The 20,428-nt window shown below is 39.9% G+C and overlaps 1 protein-coding gene across 1 annotated transcript in view; it reads left to right on the top strand.

The window, feature by feature from the left end:
- The window catches only part of DLGAP2 (DLG associated protein 2), a 465,089-nt gene extending 449,802 nt beyond the window's left edge, over positions 1-15,287 (top strand). Inside the window, exons 13-15 of the mRNA XM_083831130.1 lie at positions 607-698; positions 5,294-5,446; positions 7,771-15,287. Of these exons, the coding sequence (XP_083687256.1) occupies positions 607-698; positions 5,294-5,446; positions 7,771-7,989 (464 nt within the window). The 3' untranslated portion in view covers positions 7,990-15,287. The remainder of the gene's footprint in view (positions 1-606; positions 699-5,293; positions 5,447-7,770) is intronic.
- Positions 15,288-20,428: the final 5,141 nt, after the last annotated feature.

Below are 20,428 nucleotides of genomic sequence, written 5' to 3' on the forward strand. Positions count from 1 at the left end.
TGATCAGGTCTGTCATGTAAGTTTATTTTTGTTAATTGTGCCTGATGGTGCTTAAGAGATAAGTCTGGAAAAGCTAATAGACTTAAATTTTGGTGATAACTTAAAGAGAGCTTTAAGTTTGGTGATAACTTCCTAGTTTCAGTGTCAGTAGACCTATTGAACCATTTGCAGGAAATATTAATAGTTAAGTGCTTTGTTAGGTCAGGATTAATAAAAAATAAAAAATCTGGATGATAATGCTTATCACTGACTTTTTATTTTTGTTGTTATTTACTTTAAAATTTAAGATTGTTCTCAAAAACATATGTATATATGCCTACTTCAGGAAGCTGTCTGTGTTCCTTTGATTTTTTTCTACTTTCTTAAGCAAACAGTCTTGGTTGTTCTGAGTTATTAATATATAATTTACTATTTACAAAGGGGAAGATGCCACAGAGCTTTCCTATATCTATATCTTTTCAAAAATATTTTATGTGTATAATCAGAAGCAGCAAAATATTTACTTCCAGTATAAACTAAGCTGTGATTTCAGCTACATATTCTTTGAGCTGGCATTTACATTTACTGCCAAAACATCTATTGGTAATAACCTCTCTGTATGCTTAGTCCTAGGTAAGATCCGAAGTGCTGTTGGAAGTGCTCAGCTCCTCATGTCTCAGAAATTCCAGCAATTTTATTGGCTCTGTCAGCAAAATCTGGTAAGTCACCACATCTGGCCATTCTTGAAGAGTTTATGACTACTCATACTTCCACAAAATGTAACTGTAAATTTTAGAATTGAATATCTTTACTTCAAAGGCAACAACAAAAACTAATGTAGTGTACCCAAAGAGTAGCGTTCTGAAATGTCATTTTCATGTCTCACATTTGTCTTATTGTTCCTTTTTTTTTAACTTAATCTCTAAGTGTAGTGTTAGTACATTTTTTTATTAAAGCCAACATGTAGTTTCAGTAATTTTAGTCTAGTTGGGTGTTGTCTTTTTTTTTTTTTCTTTTGCTGTCTTTATTTAAAAAAAAAATGAGAAGGGAACAAATGCAAGTTTTCTGAGACATAATATTATGGCTTATTTTTGTAAGACCCTAAAATAGTAACTGTATTTCTGGTAAGAAAGGAGGAATTTTTCAAATTACAGTAGGCAGAGAATAGTAGGATACATGATGCAGCTTTCTACCTACCTGAAAATAGGACTGATGTTGGAAATGGGAATATTCATATTGTTCATGAAATTGGGTTTTATGATTTGCATTGCCAATTATATATAAGATGTCCTAGGGCTAAAGGAACAGATGCAGTATATTACTTGTAGGAGTTACTGCTATTGTTCTGGAAGTTCATTAGACACTAATTTGATTCGAAATGTTATCTTCGTTAATATGACAGCACTCATCAGTGATGTAAACATTGTGGCAAGATGATACTAAGCAATAGAAGAACATATTGCTTCTAGCTAAGGCTAGTGGTACAAAACCTACTTTCTTTGGCTTACTTGAAAACTAAGTGTAACTTTCACCTCTTGACTGTCCCTACACATCATACATTAAATGTGTTGAATTTTGTTACATGCAGGACAGCAGACATGACCTATATATCTGGTTAGATGCATTTCTTTTTCTGTTAGTATTTGCTGCACAATTTTTAAGGTAAAAGTCATTCTGCAGAGACCTATATACTACTTTCCATCCTTAAGGTTAAATATCCAAAATTCCTGAAACTGTAATCAAATATTGCTGAGAAAATCATGCCAAAAAGTCCCACCTTCTGATAGAAAAGGTTAAGATATATAGTCTTCTTTAGGAAAGAATCCAATTATCCACTTCAAAGATTCTGTCAAAACAAGAAATTTAATAGCTATCACAGAATGACAGAGGAAATATGCAAAGTCAGGCAAGCAGGAGGTGACCACATGTGTAGTATCAAATATACCATGTGTATTACTGTTAATGCATTATTTTTTTTGATAGTGAAAGAAGGAAATCTTCATCAATGCCTAGAAGTTTCTTATTGCAAATTTCAAAGTGTCTTCCATTACCTGATTGATTAAGCTATGCAAACTAAGATTTGGAGAGCCTAACCTCCATTCCACTTCATTTATCTTTGAGTGGGTCCAACACTTGTGCTTGAGAGCATTGCCGTAATAGCAAGAGCAGCTCCTGCTCTGCACAGCCATCGGCAGTTTGGAAGCGCTGACAATTCGTTACTGCAAAAGCAGTAGGAGAAATCTACCGCTTTGCAGATAACATGACCAAAAAATGGCAATGTTTTCTCTCCTTCTCGTTTGGATAATAAACCTTTGAACTCCTTAATGGCAGCTTTACCCAATTCTGGATATTTCAGCTCTGAATATTCTTCAGCGTCATTAAATCAGCAATGGGCTCTGCAGAAAGCAGCAACTGTAGAACCGGACTTCTAGCTCGTTCATGTTTTGAGGCTTTTCTTCTTATGCTTAATGATAGAGGGTGTTTTTTTTTTTTGTTGTTGTTGTTGTTGTTAAATAGTCACTTAGTGCTTATCTACAGCAGGCTTTACATATTCTCCGAAGGCAGCATCTTGGTGCCCCATGGGAATGCTGGCAGATAGCAGCCAGTTTATGAAGTCCCCCACTGGAGAACAACTAGTGCTTACAGGGCTACAGCACAGCAGTTTCTGTAACAGTATTCAACAACAATAACCATAAATGTACAACAGAGAACAACAGCATCTACTTTTGCCAATACAAAAATGCAGCAAAGTTTTAGGAACAGGAACGTACTTACTCAAACTGAAATTTAACCGTTGCCTATGGATGTTTCTAAAGGGTCACAGGAACTTCAGGCAACATATTTGATGATGCTCTTGGTTAAGATCTCTCACTCAGAGTAAATTCGTACAACTGGACTTTTTGTCAGGGAATGTAATGATAGGACAAGGAGTAACTGTTTTAAACTAAAAGAGGATAAGTAAGATATTAGGAAGAAATTCTTTGCTATGAGGGTGGTGAGACACTGGAACAGGTTGCCCATGGAAGCTGTGGAGGTGTTGAAGGCCAAGTTAGATGGGGCTTTGAGCAACTTGGTCTGGTGGGAGGTGTCCCTGCCCATGGCAGGGGTGTTGGAACAGGGTGATCTCTAAGCTCTCCTCCAACCCAAACCACTCTATGATTTTCTGATTTTTACAAGAATCTGGCTGACTATCTCTTACAGTATATGGTTCCCAATAGCTACTAGAAAAATAATAATAATAATAAATTAAATCACTGATTAATGATTACTCCCTGATGAATTATTCACATTATCTCTTGTAATACCCTGCTTTTTCTTTGAAGTGTCCTCCTCCATACCCTAGTCAGCACAGATCCTACTCAGCTCTTGAAATCATCTCTCGGTGTGTCACCATTGCAGGCAAAAACAGAGCATCATGAGCAGGGGCCAGGTACTTTTTGCTAGCTTTAGGCTTCCCTCGGAAGGAGGCTGCAAAGCTGAATTCCAAATACGATACAAATAAAAGAGCCACTTCTGAAAAGAAGCAGGTTTAAGCCACTCTTTTCAAAACCCAGTTAGCTGTAATAGTAATCATTTTTGCTAGCGTTTATCCACGGGCTGCGAATCCATAAATGATAGCAGCAGGAGGCAGCCCTCTTGTGTCCGCACAATGCACTGCACGCTCCTCTCCTCCCAGCTGCTCTGGAAGCTGTGCTCTTCGGCATCAGGGATGAGCAGAGCACAAAGGTACAGAAGAGCAATTAGCCTTGATTCAGAAGGCAATGACATTTCAATGAGTGGCATCATTTTGTGGCTGTTTAGAGGAAAGTGGGGAAAAGGACCGAGGAGACCAGGCTGCAGAGAAGAGATCGCAGTGCAAGACAGATTGCTGTGGACTGTCCTGACAAATTTCACACGGGGAGTTGGTTCTTGAAGTCTCTGATATTGACCTCTGTACAGTAACTAATACCACTGACACGCACTGTAAATAGTTTTGGAATAAATTAGGATCTACCCAACGCAGACATTTTCAGTGAACACTAATCTGGAGTTGCATCATGTTTGCCAGAAGTCTGTTATAATCTGTACTGGAACTTCTGTTAAATCCCCAAACTCCCTATGAAATGGAAACTCTTCTAGCAATGGTTTTGAAGTGTACAGGCTTTTAGGCAGGTGTTCTTGGCCTGGGTTCCCAAAGGGGTTTAGGTACGGGTGACACTGCACGTCGTCATGCCCAGCTCCAGCCACTGTCTAAACCCAAATTTAAGTAGCAGTTCCCAGTGTAATACCCCTAGGAATGAACAAAATTCTGATTTCTCTCTCTCCCAGGTTTTAGATAACTGTGTGGAGCTGTGATCATTACCTAAAATGTCTTCACCCATTAGATTCCAAGAATATAGGGCACAGAGCCTTGCTTCATCAATAACACCACAGTTTATTTACTACTCAGTAAACTAGCCACTACAGCTTTTGCCTAGTGAGGGGGAAATCATGAGCTCCTTTGGCCTGATTTCAACTGCATCTCTCCCAGCTCCATTTCAGAGACCTTCTTAACTACTTCCTCTTGCCCTGGGAGATTACTTCTCCATCATCTTCATAGAGACGTTTACCAGTTAAGCCCTATTTCACTAAAGTGACAAACCTGTCTTCTTGAACAGTACCAGTTCTCATAAAACATGAGGTACAGAGTCTGTATGCTACCTTTTAATGCAATTTTTATCCAGCATTAACGTTTGGTTAATAACCAGGTTATTAGCGCCACCTAATGCAGTACCTGGGAATAATACCTGCCCAGTTCCTGAGCATGATTCGACCCCATGGAGAACAAAATCCTAACATACCCATGCGGATTTTAAAGCTTACACACATATTTGAAAACCCAAGACAATGTAAACATCGAATCCAGCACAAGTTGACAACTTTCCCGTCATGTTGCTTTGTCTTCTCCTCAGCTATCGCAGATGTAATTTTTAACCAGAAAGACTTCAGGCTTCCTGGAATACGAACCACATCCCCATTCCTTTTAATAATCAGCAGAGAGAGGTTGTCAGCATGTGCTACATTTTAGAAATGCAGGTCAGCACAGCAGATGGTGTTGAGGAGCTCTCCGTGCTGCACGGATGCAGAAAGGCTAGCGCAGGACATGTAACTCGTTCGTGTTTGGGTTGTGTAGGAGGCACAGCTTCCCAGGCACAGCTCCCAGCTGCAGAGCATGTGTAGCCTTAGCCCTGAGCAGCACTGCAGCAACAGCATCCGGCACGGCTCCTTTCCTGCCTCAGAGCACTTTGTTTAAAGCCTCCTGCTCTATTCATGCTCTCTCCTTTGTGCGTGACAGGACCCGAGTGCCATGCCGAGACCAACTTCCCAGGACCTCGCAGGTTTCTGGGACTTATTGCAGCTCTCGATTGAAGATGTCAGCATGAAGTTTGATGAACTGCACCAGCTGAAACTCAATGAATGGAAAATAATAGAATCACCTGAAAGGAAGGTAAGCAGACCATGGACAATACCATTTACTTCCCACTTATAGTACTGTGGTCTCCCTGTGTTAAATCCAGTAGTGAAGCGTAGAAGGTTTCCAGCCCAAAGATAGAAAACACCTAACTGGTATGGCCCAATTTATACATGGAAACCTTCATCAGATGTGAGGGGGTTTTATTTTCTTTTAGTAATGTTGAGCTGAATTGTGTAACAAACAAAATGGATTTTGCTAAGTCCTGTTTGTCTGCTCTATAACATTTGTGTTGAAATTATTTGGATTCACATTAAAAAGGCTACAACTGAAATATGTTCTGATTAATTCAGACTGAGGACAATAGCCCAATTATTCAGTCAAGGTAAACTGCACCATGCTGCTCCATTTGGGCCAGCTCAAACCTGAGCATTATGGTGCTTAATCCTGCCCGCAATGGATGGCTGGTGCTGGAACACGAGTGAGACAAAAGCGTATGACAAAGCACAGCGCTGGTCAAACTAAAGCTTGGCTATGAAAGTTTGGGGGAGAATTTCTGGCAAACTGCCTGCACCTCTGTGGTGCAGCTTGGGAAACACCCCTGGCCACCAGGCTTCCAGAGCAGGTGGCACCATGGCCACGAGCACAATGTAAACCTGAAACTGCCTTTCCCCTTCCCAGAGCAACTCCCAGCCCCGCTCCCAAATTATCCCACTGCCCTTGCTGATTATTATATTAGTCAGACGAAGGCAGCATTTGGTTTGAGTCAGTACTGTTGGCCTCAGGTGAATACTTGTTTGGTTTGGGAGGAATTAGGAGGCATTTTGACAACTCTTTCATTTCTTCATGCTCCTCTTGGATTTTAATTTTCAGCCAACTGATTGGTGGATGGTGAGTTTGCAACTCTTGCTTACTAGTGACAATTGGAAGTAAGAAATTATTGTAGTGACAGCAACAGTGGTGTTCCTGAGAGCGAAATAATTAAAAGTGAAAAAATAATAAGATGGGACAGCAGGAATGGAGCCCTTATGTTCCTGTCTAAAAACAGGAAATAAAGAAAATAAAGGCTGGAAGAGCTGACTGTCATGGAGAACAGCATTCTAGGCTGCTGCACTGTTCTTTTTGAGTTGAGAACATTGAACTATGTTCTTAAATTTAACTCTAGTCTTGGCTAATGCTTTTTGGTAGTAGACTCAGAATTAAAAAAAAAAAAAAAAAGTAATGATGATTCTGCAAACCACAGGTGTATCCGTTCTTTTTTTATTATTATTTGAATCCTGCTGTGCCTCAAATTAACTGTGTTCTCCATAAGGAACAGCCCATACTCTGCACTATTACAACCACTGTAAGTGATCCAGCAGAAAGATATATCATAATAACCGTACAATACATACGAAGTTGTGGAATCTCCATCTTCGGAGATATTCAGCCAAGTATTAAATATGATGACAAAAAACGTGTTTTAACTTCAAACTTGAGTCTCATTTCAAGTGGGCTTTGAATAGAGTATTGTACTGAATCATCTCCAGAGGTCCCTTCCAACCTAAACTATTATATGATTCTGTGAATCTGCAATATCTTTTTAAGGTCCTTATGTGATATTCCACAATCTATAATGGAGTAAAATATCAATTTCATACTTCAGAAAAGTTCTTGATATAAAACCTGCAGAAGCCATTTACAGCTACGTTGGTAGCAAAATCTATTGACTCTCACTTTATAGTTTGCTAATTCTTCAGTATAATTTTCTTTAAAATGGTCCAGGCTGACAAGGAGAACAATCAGCCCTATGTTCTCTCTCTGGTTGGTGCTTGCATGTTTCCATTTAGCAATTCATAGCGGAGAGTAAACTAACAGACATGTATACACAGCTGCTATCTCATATCCAGCTGAGGCTAAACTCAGTATGATTAATTTAATTAAAAATTCTGTCCTGCTAATCTTAGACAGTCTTTTCACTTGATCAAACCACACAGATGCGCTGAATTCTTATTGGAGAGCCAGTGTGTGTTTCTGTTTATAATGAATGTAATAGTGTGTCAGCTAAAACTAAACAAATTCATGTGAAAGCGAGGTATGTAGACTGCATGTGTAGGACACCTGTAAGTACAGTAAAAGGAAGCGTAGCTATTTGAAAGCACAGGACGACCGAATTTGTGCTGAAGTAATGGTTTTCTGTCAGTGTTTCTAGAATGGGTAGCACTTCACATAATCCATTAATCAGCTGATCTGAGAGCACAAAGTGAGCATGCTTGATGTATGTAATGAGTATTTTGCTTTGTATGTCTTCAGTTTGCATGTTCTGCTGATGGTATCTTCCACACGCCATTCACCTTGAACTCATTCACCTCCTATTGCAGGAAGAAAGAAAGGTTCCTCCTCCTGTACCAAAGAAGCCCCCAAAAGGAAAATTCCCCATCACAAGAGAAAAATCTCTGGACCTACCCGACAGGCAGCGACAAGAAGCCAGAAGACGGCTCATGGCTGCGAAGAGAGCAGCATCTTTCCGGCAGAATTCAGCCACAGAGCGTGCAGACAGCATCGAGATTTACATCCCAGAGGCTCAAACCCGGCTTTAAAGACAGAATGCTGCAGAGTTCCTTTTTTAGACAAAATGCTTGTACAGTTTGTCAATTACCTGGTAATTTTTGTCTCATTCTCTCCACTAAATATGCCCTTGCTGTTGTGTTCTTTGTGCCATAAGCACAGTGGAATGCTTTTGATTTCCTCAGAATTTGCTGAGCTCACCGCAAGAACGACTTCTTTTGTATTTATTGTCTGACTTACAATCAGCTACAATGGATAGGGCTTGTCGAGACCTGACTTATCCAGTATATTCTCAGAGGACAACAAGAAACACCTCTTGAGATGGAACCCAGCTTACTTTTTTGTTATTTATATTTTTATAAAATGTGTGATAATTAGGGATAAGAATAACAAACTTATAAATGGGTGCATCTCACCATTCACTAGAGGCATTAGCTAATCCAAGTAGAAGGTGCTACAAATGTAAAGAGCAGGAAAGAAAGAACCCATTTATCTCTCTGACCTCCAGTTTCTTTTCCTAGAACCCAGCTAAAATATTTACCCATGTGCTCTGCCACTCTCCTCATCTTTGTTACTGCAAAATAACATTAGGCCTCTCATGTCATGTCAAGTTTCTGGAGATGAACAGGGATATCCAGCCACTAAAACTCCAAAGTTCATCAGAAACCAAGAAGCATACAAGTCTGGTGGTGTTGGGAATGCCCACTGAGAAACGTTTGCTGTTAGCAGTGTAACAACACTCTGAAACCTAAGCAAAATTGTAATGCAAGAGGACTTGAGTGATGGGTGAAAGGAAAATGGAAGCCTTAAAAAGTTAGATCTTCTGTAGCAAGACGTGTAAAGAAAAAGTTATACTTACTCCTTTGGAACACTCATCACATTTTTAACAGTTCTTTTATGTGTTAACGTTTATTTTATAAGCCTTCTCTCTTTTATTTCAAGAGCTGCGCTACATGTAATATTTCAAACTCTCAAAATGTTATATCAATTGAGTTTCCAGGGTATCCTTGAGAAAAAAAAAAAAAAGAAAAAAAAAGAAAAAAAAATCTTGCTTGTTTAAAATGCCAGTTGTGATGTTGTAAACAGTTTAAGAAATATGAATGTGAGTGGTAAGTATATCTAAGTTTAAATGGTTATGTTAAGGTAAAGGTGAACTGTGGTTTACAGTTGTATTTTTTTTAGAACTATTTTTCTATGCAGTATCACTTACAGCAAGAATAAGCTTCTTGCTTGCTTCAGACATAACAAACATGACTCAAGAGAAAACTGATTTCCAGCCATGGAATATAAGGAAAATAATGTATTTTCAAGCCTCTCATTATCAGAAGATAGAAGTGGTGACTCCCACAATTAAGAGGCTTTAAATCAAAACAAATTGAGATAGAATTATGCCACTTCACCTACCTTCCAGAGCCAAGTGAGCAACCCAGCACTTAGAAGTCTTCAGGTGAAGACGCAATAAGATAAATAACCCACAGACTCCGACTCCAAGGTTGGAACACTACTGAATACTACTTTAGGTCAAAACAATATTAACACAGTGAGACAGACAGTCCCATCTACTACATTTCCTGTTTACCTGCTTTAACAAATGCAATGTATTTAGCCATAGGCAGAACAGCTATTAAATTATACTCTAGCACTTTGGTTCTTCACCTGACAAGCACTTTAAATCCGTGTCCCACACACCCTGCAGCCTGACAGATGACTGAAAACATGAATTATCATAGGTTATGCAGATCTGACATTGCTTCTAATCTGTTTTGGTTTGGTTCTGCTTTTTTATGTTGTTTTTCTTTTTCTTTTTTATCTTTTTTCCTACAGTGCATAGTACTAAGCATGAGTTCTGTCTTTGGAGCACAGCTAATAAAGCACGTTTAGCTTCAAGATAGGAATCTTTAGAGATGAAGTTTTGAGATGTTTCTGTGAGGAGAAAGCCCTGTAAATTGAGCCTGATATCTGGTATATACTTTGCCAAATAGCCTTAAACTATATTTGGAAGCAAAAACCAAGACGAATGTATATCCTTCAAAAATGCAAAAAAAAAAAAAAAAGAAAAGAAAAAAAAATCCCTGAAATATTCTTCTATAGATGAAAACATTATCTTTCCCATCCCTTGTGTTTTCAAGGCATTTTCTATTAAGGAAAGAGCTGAATTCTGGGTAGTGTACAATATTGATACTACTTCTATATTTGTTGTACTATTTTAAATACAAATGTACTTGCAGACACTGTCATCTTTAGTGTCGAAAACTGATATATTATTTAATGTGGAGCTGCTATTTAGAAATATCCACATAAAACTAAAGCTAGTGTCTTTCCTAGTTTTAGGAAATACAAAATCGGCACACACAACTAAGTATATAGAGCTGTTATATACATATATGGCAGCTGATACATTTTCTCTAATTTCCCTGTACACTTCACACTTGACTTACTCTTTTGAAAACTCCCATCTGCAGGGACAGCTCACGTGATAAGACAAGTTGCATTTGATCCTGCCACTAATCAGACTTTAAAAGCCTGACAGTTGTAAAGACAAACTGTAAAAAAAAAAAAAAAAAAAAAAAAAAAGATTACAGATGTGCTTAGATCCCAGTTGACCTAATAATGCTTACTTGGGGCAGTCCATCTAAGTTTTTAATTTAGAATCATATTTTCATTATTTTTTTGATATGTTACAATTTTAATGGATGTTCTCAGGCAAAAATAGGCCTGCAAGAATGATGCCAACCCTGTATTTTACATTTCCCATGCCATTATAAGCAAATGTTCAACATAAATGTTGGATGCATATGATTTCTGTTTGTTCCACCTTTGTTCCAAAAAACAAGAATGGAAAAAAAAAAAGTATCAAAATTTAATTAGATGCCTACTGAAAGATTTGATAATATGTTATCTGTGCATGTTATATTTCAAAGTGCAATATATTCAATTCTTGTACAGGTAACATTCTATCATAGAAGGCAAGAAAGCCATTTCTATCTACATATTGTACATCTTGTTAGTTTAGAAAAATAACATTATGCTTATCATACTTGTGTTGCAAATAAATCAAATTTTTTCATTCCCTGACATGAGAAACACAGCACATGGTACCTTAACATAGAAACAGATCAATTGTAATCTGACCCCACATCATAAAAATAGAATTCAGTTATAAAACCAATGCAGGAGGAGCATAAATAAACATAAAGATAGAAAGTAGAATACTTTCTACTTAGAGACATCATGGAGTACATCCACACAGAACAGCCAGATATAGCAAAATGGTCTAGTATTTAACTGAATACTAATTGGACTAATATTTATTTTAACTGATAAAAATTATAGAAAGTCTCTGTTCATTGCTTCATTGCCTGTAGAACACAAGTATAATAAACAGAATTGTGAAAAGTTAAATAAAGAAAAAGACCTGACTGGTTGATATCTGCCATACTTATTTTTTGCTTTGTATATTTTTTTAGATTTGAAATTCTTTGTAAATTGGTGAAGTATATTATGGAGTGTTTTACTATTTCTTGTTGACCTGATCAGAATGGCCTTTGGCAGTGTGCAAAGATTAATAATGTTGTACAGTTTAATACCAAAAAAAATACATTTTAATTCATGCTTAAACCTTGTCATGATGTTAGATTTGAGATTAACCAGGAAGGAATTAAAGCGTGCATAGGAAGGTGTGTGGATTTCATGTCTATATAATACATTTCATATAATATAAATTATTTGTTTTAAAATAAGCCCATGTCCTGCTGTATCAGTAAATTAATACTCTACTTTCTACTCCTTTGGCACTGCATCTAGTGAGGGAATTTTTGGTCATTTTGTGGTTTGCAAGGAGAATACTTTCTTCCTAAGTGATTGTGTGCCATAAGTGACCTGCGGTCTCTCCAGGCCCTACTGCGATCGGTGGAGTGGCATCCTTCCAGATGCACTCATCTCAGCTGTTTGCATCCAATATCTTGAGCTTGCCTTGGCTGGCCGGTGGGTTTGATGTCCTTCCTCTTTGGCATTACAGGCAGGGTACACATCAGAGCTTGACCGAGGTATGGTTTGTGCACGGCCATTCGAGTGCTTGAATTTGAGCTGGCAGCTCCAGGTGCCAGGGTGTGTGTGCTGAAAAGCCGTGAAATCCTGTGCAGCGGGAGCCTTTGTATTCGGCAGAGAGCTGAAGTGAAAGGTGAAGCAGTGTTACTCCCATTGCTGTTCCCAGAGCAGATGGCTTTGAGGTGACACCATGGCAGGCTACATTCAAGGTGAGGAGCAGCAGTAAACTCGTTAATGCCTAGAGAGGTGCTTCCTGGCGTATCGCAGGTCGACTTACATTTATACAGTGCCTTTCATCCAGAAGGATCTCCAAGCACTTTATTAGCTGACATGCAATCCCCAGGCCTGGCCCCAGCTGGTGCCGGGACGGTGGTCACCCTGCCTGCAGCTGGACGCTGGCCTGGGGACCTGCAGGGACAAGGGCTCTCCCGCCTGTCCCCATGCTGCCGGGGAGCTTCCTTCCACATCACCCTCCCAGCACCCAGGGAGGACCCACACGGTCCACACCTGTGCCAAATGAGTAGGGAATACTTGATGAAGCAAGAGGAAAACCTGAGCAAAGCAGGGGGAGAGGGTGATGCTGATCGTGTCCCTCCAGGATGTAGGCAGGGATAGAAAAACATCAAATTACATTTTCAGAACAGTCTCTGCCTTTTCTGTTTGTGACAGCAGCGAGGTCCTGGCGATGAAGAAGCTCCACCAGGAGGGCACCTTGGGGAGCCAGGAGAGCCCTGGGCAGTGGTGAGCGCAGGAGCTGAGCCCTCTTGCTCAGAGATCTCAGCAAGTCTCTCCTTCACAAGCGCATCCCCCATGGCTTTTTCAGCCTGAGAGATGGATCTGGGGCACATGCTGCAAAAGCAGCCACCACGAGTTGCACAACTTCAGAGTGCCCTATTCTCTCCCCTTCTTCCCTCTAGCCAAGATAGCATGAGGGATAACATGGAGCACAGGACTTAGGCATAAGGATTATGCTTTGGTTCAGGCAATTGCTCTGCATTGAGAGTCGGCTCTAACCCTAAGGGTTCTTTGTATGACGGAGCAATGGGGACACCTCTCAGCACTGGCAGGAGAGGCAGATCAGAGGCAGCCATTTCACACTGCAGATAACAGAAGGAGGATTTTATACATATATACATAATAATAATTTTTCAGCATCACAGTTCCCAGACTGTCGGACCCAGGAACCACAGTCAAGGCTCATGTTCTTGCAGACTGTGTGGCTTCCTTGCAGCTGAGCCATGCCACTGCCATGTGCCGGGCCAACTGTCCCATGCAGTCCCATGGCCCATCTGCAACTGCTCGTCATGTTCACCTCCAGGGGCCATCTTTTGAGAACAGCTGTTTTATGGCATATTCATATGCATATGCAGACTCTGGGCAAAAATTAAGCCCTCTGTATACATAGAAATTGCTTAGTTTTTCTCTGTAATGCAGCTACCTCTATGGTGTAATGCTGCAGCTGTTTAACCACGTAATAGGCTGTTCGGGACAGCAAGTAGAAAACTGAAATTGAAATGGAAACTTGCCCAAAAGAGAATTTGGACAGAATATTTAGGCTGATTCAGCTCCCCTTAACAAAATAAAATTCTAATAGCTGCAAGAGGCCATGACGTTCATTATATCTAAAAATCATATTCCAGTTCCCTTCTTATTAAATGTATATCACATCTTATAAATGATAATCACACAAAAAGACTGCATGTTCAGAGACCCTCCTTTCCACACATGGGTGTTTCTGCCATTACCATCCATTGCTGACACAGAATTGGGCTTCTGAAGTCACATCATAGGTAATACAAATTAGTGTGTCTACACAGTTTGCACTTCAACTGAGCAAACAGAACAGTTTTCATCAGCTGGCAATTTAATTCTCTATTTTATTAAGGCCAAATTGTTATTTTTCTAAATTGGTGTTGCTGGAGGGGATTTTTTACTTCTCTAATACAAAAACATGAATATTTTCACTAACATTAAATGAAGTGGAGGTTTATTTGAAGGTATGGTCGTTATTCACCAACACATCCTGTTAAGTAAGATTTTTTCTTCTTCCCTTTTTCTTCTCTCATTCAGCACAACATTCCCCATTCTTGAAGATGAACTATCATTAAAATGTCTTATTAGTGAGATGAATTATGGCAGAGCTTTGGCCTGTGTTCTTATCTCAGTTGCATTAGAGAATATATAATTCTTCTTAGAATTATATAAATGAAATCTGAAAGGTCAGATTTGGACCAATAAAATTCAGGTCAACATCTGACTCAGCAAGCCCTGCTGAGGTAGGAGGGACTTACTGCGAGTGTTAGCTACTGCACAATGGTTTTGTAGGATGTGGTTCTTCTTTTCAAGTCAGTCACAATCGAGCAGAGGGCTTGCTAGTAGGTTCAAGTCTCTGACCATAGTTCTCACAAAGAAATATTAGCTTTGTTTATAGTTAGCAGTGGAATCCACATGCTCATATCCATGCTTTGATTTGTGCTCTGGAGGTTTAAGAGTATGGCCATCTCATTTTAAAAGGGCTCCGCATGTATGTATTCTTTAGTCCACTTTAGACATTAATTTCCTGAATTAACAAAATTTCCCCTTCAAGAAATCTGACTTATACTGCTCTAGAACTGTTCTTTCCTGAAGAAAAGCCACTATGACTGTGCAGGATTTTCTGCACAGAGACAAAACACGTATTTTCATTTGCCCTGTGACATGCCAAAATAAACAAATGTGTGGCCTAAGGACTAAATTAAATGCCTCCTATAGAATTTCAAGGAATGTTAGAACCAGGAAACTAGCTGTTTAGTTATCATTAAAAGTATATATAAATATATATAAATATATATATACATAAGAAATCATATCAACAATGAGGATGAACTGAGTGCCAAATATTCACCATCTGTATAAAGCTACACTTCACTAGAATTAAACTATTTTATGTAATTCTCTTTCTCATGCTTTTATGGTTCTTTTGATAAATTCTATTTAGTAGCATGCAGGATACCTAAATTGAATGTACAGTATGTTGTTTCATTGCTACAATAATTTCTTGCTTCTCAGTAATATCTTCTTTACCAGAATGTTATTTGTTACTTTGAAGACATATTTGAGAATTGTTTTATTATTGAGTTATTCTTTTTCATGGTTCTCTACTCACCTCCAGCTGATTGTAAGAAAATGTGCTTCACTATTTTGCCCCATGGCTCTTTTATGAAGCTGCCTCTTTCAATTGGTTTATGTATTGTTTATGTTCATCTCCTGTAAATAATTCTGCAATTAAATTTTTTGAGAAAAATAGAGTATACTCTTTATTATATTTAAAATTTCGCATTAGTTAAAATATTCCATTTCCAATTAGGCAATTTGTAGACCACACTAAATTATTACTTTAGCCATGTAGAATTTTGAGTAAAAAAAAAAACCTGTAAATTCATTTTCAATAAAATATTTTGATTGGGTTTTATCTGAATTCAAAGGAAGGCATTTAAAATCTGAAATAATTTGGCAAATAATGGAATCAGCTGTGCAACACTATCAATACATTTTGATTAACACTATCAGCAGAGAATATCATGCAGTGGTTTTAACCATTGTGTGTCATTAACAGAAAGAATAATAGTCTCTTCTGTGTAAAATATCTGATATTGAATGTAAAACATTTGTTATAAGGCAGAAGTAACTGGAAGACTGTTTTGGAAAGGTGAATCCTGGAGGGTCTCTGTATGTTTTTTTGTTTGTTTGTTTTAATAGCCAAAAGGAACTCTGAGCCCGTTTCATGTTTTTCAGCTCCCTCTAGGGCAGACAAGTCTCCTTCGGGGAATGGCATAAGCGCCTTAGCAGAAAATGTGATCAATGCTTTGCATTGGCTACACTTCTTGATAGAAGTGACAGAAGTGGCTTCTTCACAGAAGCCATGGTAGGCAAAAAACGAAGATGTGGGGAGTATCTGAGTCTAAATAAAGGAGGTACAAGAAATACTATGTCAAAGTGTTTAGTTCCTTAAATCTTAAGATTTTTTATTGCTCAGTATATACTCATATGTATATGCTCATATATACTACCACAACACTTAGGATCCTTAGCTGTGGACCAAGACAACACTGTACATTTGCAAAACAAAAAGATTTCCCTTAACATGAAGAGTTAACCTAGCCATTAGGTAAGATGCAGCAGACAGAAAGACATAGGAGAAAAAAATGAGTGAAACAGTGAGATGCTGTTCGTTAAAATGAGGGGTGGAGGTTGCAGCACTCCAGCAGCCTATCAGTTGTCAATTGTTTCATAGCTATCAGGAAAAAAAAAAAAAAAAAGAGGATAATGAAGTGGGTTGGAAGCTACCCTCAGGGATCTCTACCCCAGATGGAAGGGAGTCCAAGAAAGATGTTTGTTTCAGATTTAACACAGAGATGATGAATTTTGGCATGAGTCAACTGGAGGTAGAAGCTGACATCTCAGTAATTAATGAATGATGCTAGGTACGCTGTGGACAGGTGGTATATGAAGAAGCTGTGAAAAGTCTTGGCAGTAAAGACCAATAAAATTAAAGATTCTGTACTCTGCTGGCTCATTATTTGTATAAAATAATTTTCATCCTTAATACCTGTCATGGAAGTCTCAAAATTTTCCTGCTGTATGTAAGCAATTCTAATGAAAACAAAACTTCTTTTTGTCTGTCTCCTAGCAGTGGATATTAGGACCTAGAGCATCAGTCCTGTAGTGATATTTTACAACTAAGAAAGACTTTCATCACTTCTAGCTGAAATTCCAATGATGATTTAGCTTGTCTTAGCCTTCTTGACTTCCCTAAAATAGGGTGATCCTTTTTTTTTTTTTTGCAATCTGGAAAGGATCTCAAGACTAACAAGCAAGCTGCTTCTTGTACAACAGTATTACAGATGGTTACACATCAGCCTTAGCATTATAAGCATACCCGTGTACATGAGGACAGTCGTTGCTGATGAACTAGTAAGGTCAGTAAAGCTGGAGCATGGATGTGGCATATTTTATTTCAGTTGCTGAACCAAATAATCAGGTGCAGAATACATGTTCTGGAATTAGCATATTTATTCCAGCTGAACTGCATTGACACTGGCAGTGGGTTTGCGGAAGGCTGTTATTGTTTTAATCGTAGCAGCACAGCTGAAGTGTGAAAATTTTGAAATGTAGACAAGTGCCTTACATAACCTATTGCAGCTTTAACATAATCCCCAGACAGATTCTGCAGTGAATTTTTAAACAAACAATTTATAATGGCCTAATGGATTAGGTAAAAGCAGTAGGTTGTGATAGATCTTCATTTCATTAAGGCTTTTGATAAAGGTCCAATGTAACATTTTAATAGAAAACTAGAAAAATATTATCTAAATGGAGTTGTTGTAAAATGAAATCTGATGCAGCTGAAAATACTATTTTAATTATGCATATATCCTTGACCCATTTTAAAATCAGAAGTGGGAGCAAAAGCAAGAATCCTACAAAAATCTAAGCTGGTAACAGTCCTAGGCAGTAATTTCACTGACAAATTTGATGAGGGACTAAAAAATGTAACATTCATTGATGCTGACGTGGGAGAGGTTATAGTTGATATAGAGGATATGATCAGTATTCAAAGTGATCTCCAAAAAAATGGACACCTTTTCTAAATCCAGTGTGATGAAATTCAGTGAAGAAGTAATGCAAAACTCTATACCAAGAAAGTTGTGATCAAGCTCAGAGGTGACAGAATATATGGTTTAGAAAAAGTAGAACAAAGATGTGCTGTGGTGGATCACAAGTGAAATCAACATGATGCTAAATCAACTCAAGCTCTTAAGGAAAGGGGAAATCTAATAAAATCTAATAGTGAATGCATTTGCATATCATTAAATTAGTGTGGCTTAACAAATTACTTTGCTGTGTAATCATCCTTGTATACACAAACTTAAATTGTGGCGCGCACACATTATTGGACTTGACATTGCAGACCAAGTGAAAACAAATTACCCACAGAAAGAATGAGACTTCAGAGACAGAAAAGTCAAACTTGGGTAGCTGAGGCATGCCTTTTCCTCTTCCGACCAAGCTGCTTAACAATAATCTCCATGGCCATTGCATTTTGCTGCATGTCAGGTGTCTAGGTGTTGAGGACTGGCTCGCTGCGCGTAATCACATTGATATTATACAGCTGCAAGATAAGGAAATGGCGGATTACCGCACCCAGCTGGTCTAGAGAAACAAGAGCAAAGACACGTACGCAAGGCTTGTCTGGGAACTCTTGTGAAAAATCCCAGGCAATTAGAAACAATGATAGTAGAGGGCATACTGCCCTGGGAGTTATAGTTAGATTAGCAATGGGAACTAGCGGATAGAAGAATGCGGAACTAACAGATAGGGCAGTAGATAACGCTTGCCAATAAGGAGCTTGGCTTTTGCAATATGTATGAGCTAATTATCCTGTACACGATAAAAGACAATTGAGCTATCCATTAAAGCTGAAGCATACTTAACACTCATATTGAGCGTTTGTGTCTTCCCTCCGTCGACAACAAATGGCGCCCGAACAGGGACCTTGCTGGACGAGAACCCTGAACGAGTAAGCCGGTATACGGAGTACAAGGGGAAAGCCGGTTCTGACTACGTAACCCGGAATCCGCGGAACATAAGATTGGGGCGAGCAGAAGGCGACTCGGGAAGAGCGCCCGGGACGAACCCATAGCGGGTCCCGCCGGAACGCCGCGAACGGAAGCTTTGTACGGGGGCAACGGCACCGTGAGTAAGCATGGAGAAATAAGCGGCAATTAATTTACTTAAGTGCTTTTTAGAAAAGCGTAAGACACGCTTTGCACGGGGGCAACGGCACCGTGAGTAAGCATGGAGAAACAGGCGGCAATTGATTTACTTAAGTGCTTTTTAGAAAAGCGTAAGACGCCAGATATAGATTGTCATAAAGAATTACAGGGGTTAGTGGCCTATGGGGTGGCGAAGGGCTGCTTTGTTAACCCTGACACATTGTTTGAGGAGGATGAGTGGCGTAAGTTTGGTGATATATTGTTTGAGGAAATGATTAGTGAGAATAAGACGGCTAAGAAGCTGGCAAAACCATGGCGGGCTGTTACGAACGCTTTAACGATATATCGGGTAGAGCAGAAAGTGGCAGCCGCTGCGACACAGCGGCTGCGCAAAACGATGAGGGCGGATGAAGAGACCAATCCGTACCCCCTCCCTCCATCAGTCCGGCAATTCACTATGAAAGCCCCCGGGGGAGGGGAGGAGGGAGCACAACCCAGTGCGCCTCCTCAACCCCCGGCCCCCGGGGGAGGGGAGGAGAGAGCACAACCCAGTGCGCCTCCTCTACCCCCGGAAACTCCCGAGGAAGAGGCGACAGGGGAAGGGAGAAATAAGAATCCATTTTTAGAAGATATGAGGATCGAGTCAGGAGGGTCGGAGAGGGCAGGACTTTGGGCAAAGATTGCAGGGGAGGCGTTGCGTGAAGGCGATGTCGGGGCGGCGACAGAGCTTGTAGGCGCCTTCCCCGTAGTGTACTCTCCGCCCAACGCCCAGGGCCAGACAACTGTTACTATGACGAATCTGGATTGGAAAATTCTGACCCAATTGCGTGCCACGGTAAATGAGTCAGGAATACGTGGGGAGCCAACAAAACAGATGTTAGACTATCTGTGGTCCACTAATGTGTTGCTCCCCGGCGACATTCGTAATATTATGAAGCTAATACTGACGCAGCATCAGATTCTGCTGTTTAATGCCCACTGGCAGTCAGTTTGTCAGGAGGCAGTTGCGGTGCAGCGCCAGCCCGGAGATCCACTACACGGGGTCACGCTGGATGAGCTCTTGGGGGTCGGTGCATACAATCGCTTGGAGGCCCAGGCTCTAATGGGGCCGGATAAGGCAAAAGCTGCCATGACACTAGCTAGGATGGCACTGGACCAAATTAGAGAGCCTGGAAGAATGCCCTCCTATATGTCCATCAAGCAAGGGCGAGATGAAGCGTTTGGAACCTTTATTGATAGGGTTGCCGCAGCTATACAGGTAGCTGGGTTACCCGAATATCTCAAGGGCCCTATTCTTAAACAATGTGCCCTTCAAAATTGTAATCAAACTTCTCGAAACGTACTAAATACGCTGCCCAGTACTTGGACTATAGAAGAGGCTCTTGATAGATTATCGCAAATACCAATAGGTTCACAGGCCCTTTTGGTCGATGCCATCCGCAAGGTAGGAGAGAGTATCAGTCAGGGATTGCAAGCTAGTCAGTCGCAAGTATTTGCCGCCCTTGCCCCCCTGCAAAGTAGGAAAGGTCCTCGCTCATCAGGGAGACCTGCACTACGTTGCTATCGATGCGGTATCGTGGGCCATATGAAGAGGCAGTGCGGGACAGCGAACGTGTGGTGCCCTCATTGCCAATCCAACTCGCACAACGAGACCGTCTGCCGGAGGAAG

The sequence above is a fragment of the Anser anser genome (assembly GCF_964211835.1).
Source record: "Anser anser genome assembly, chromosome: 3".
Lineage (NCBI taxonomy): Eukaryota > Metazoa > Chordata > Aves > Anseriformes > Anatidae > Anser > Anser anser.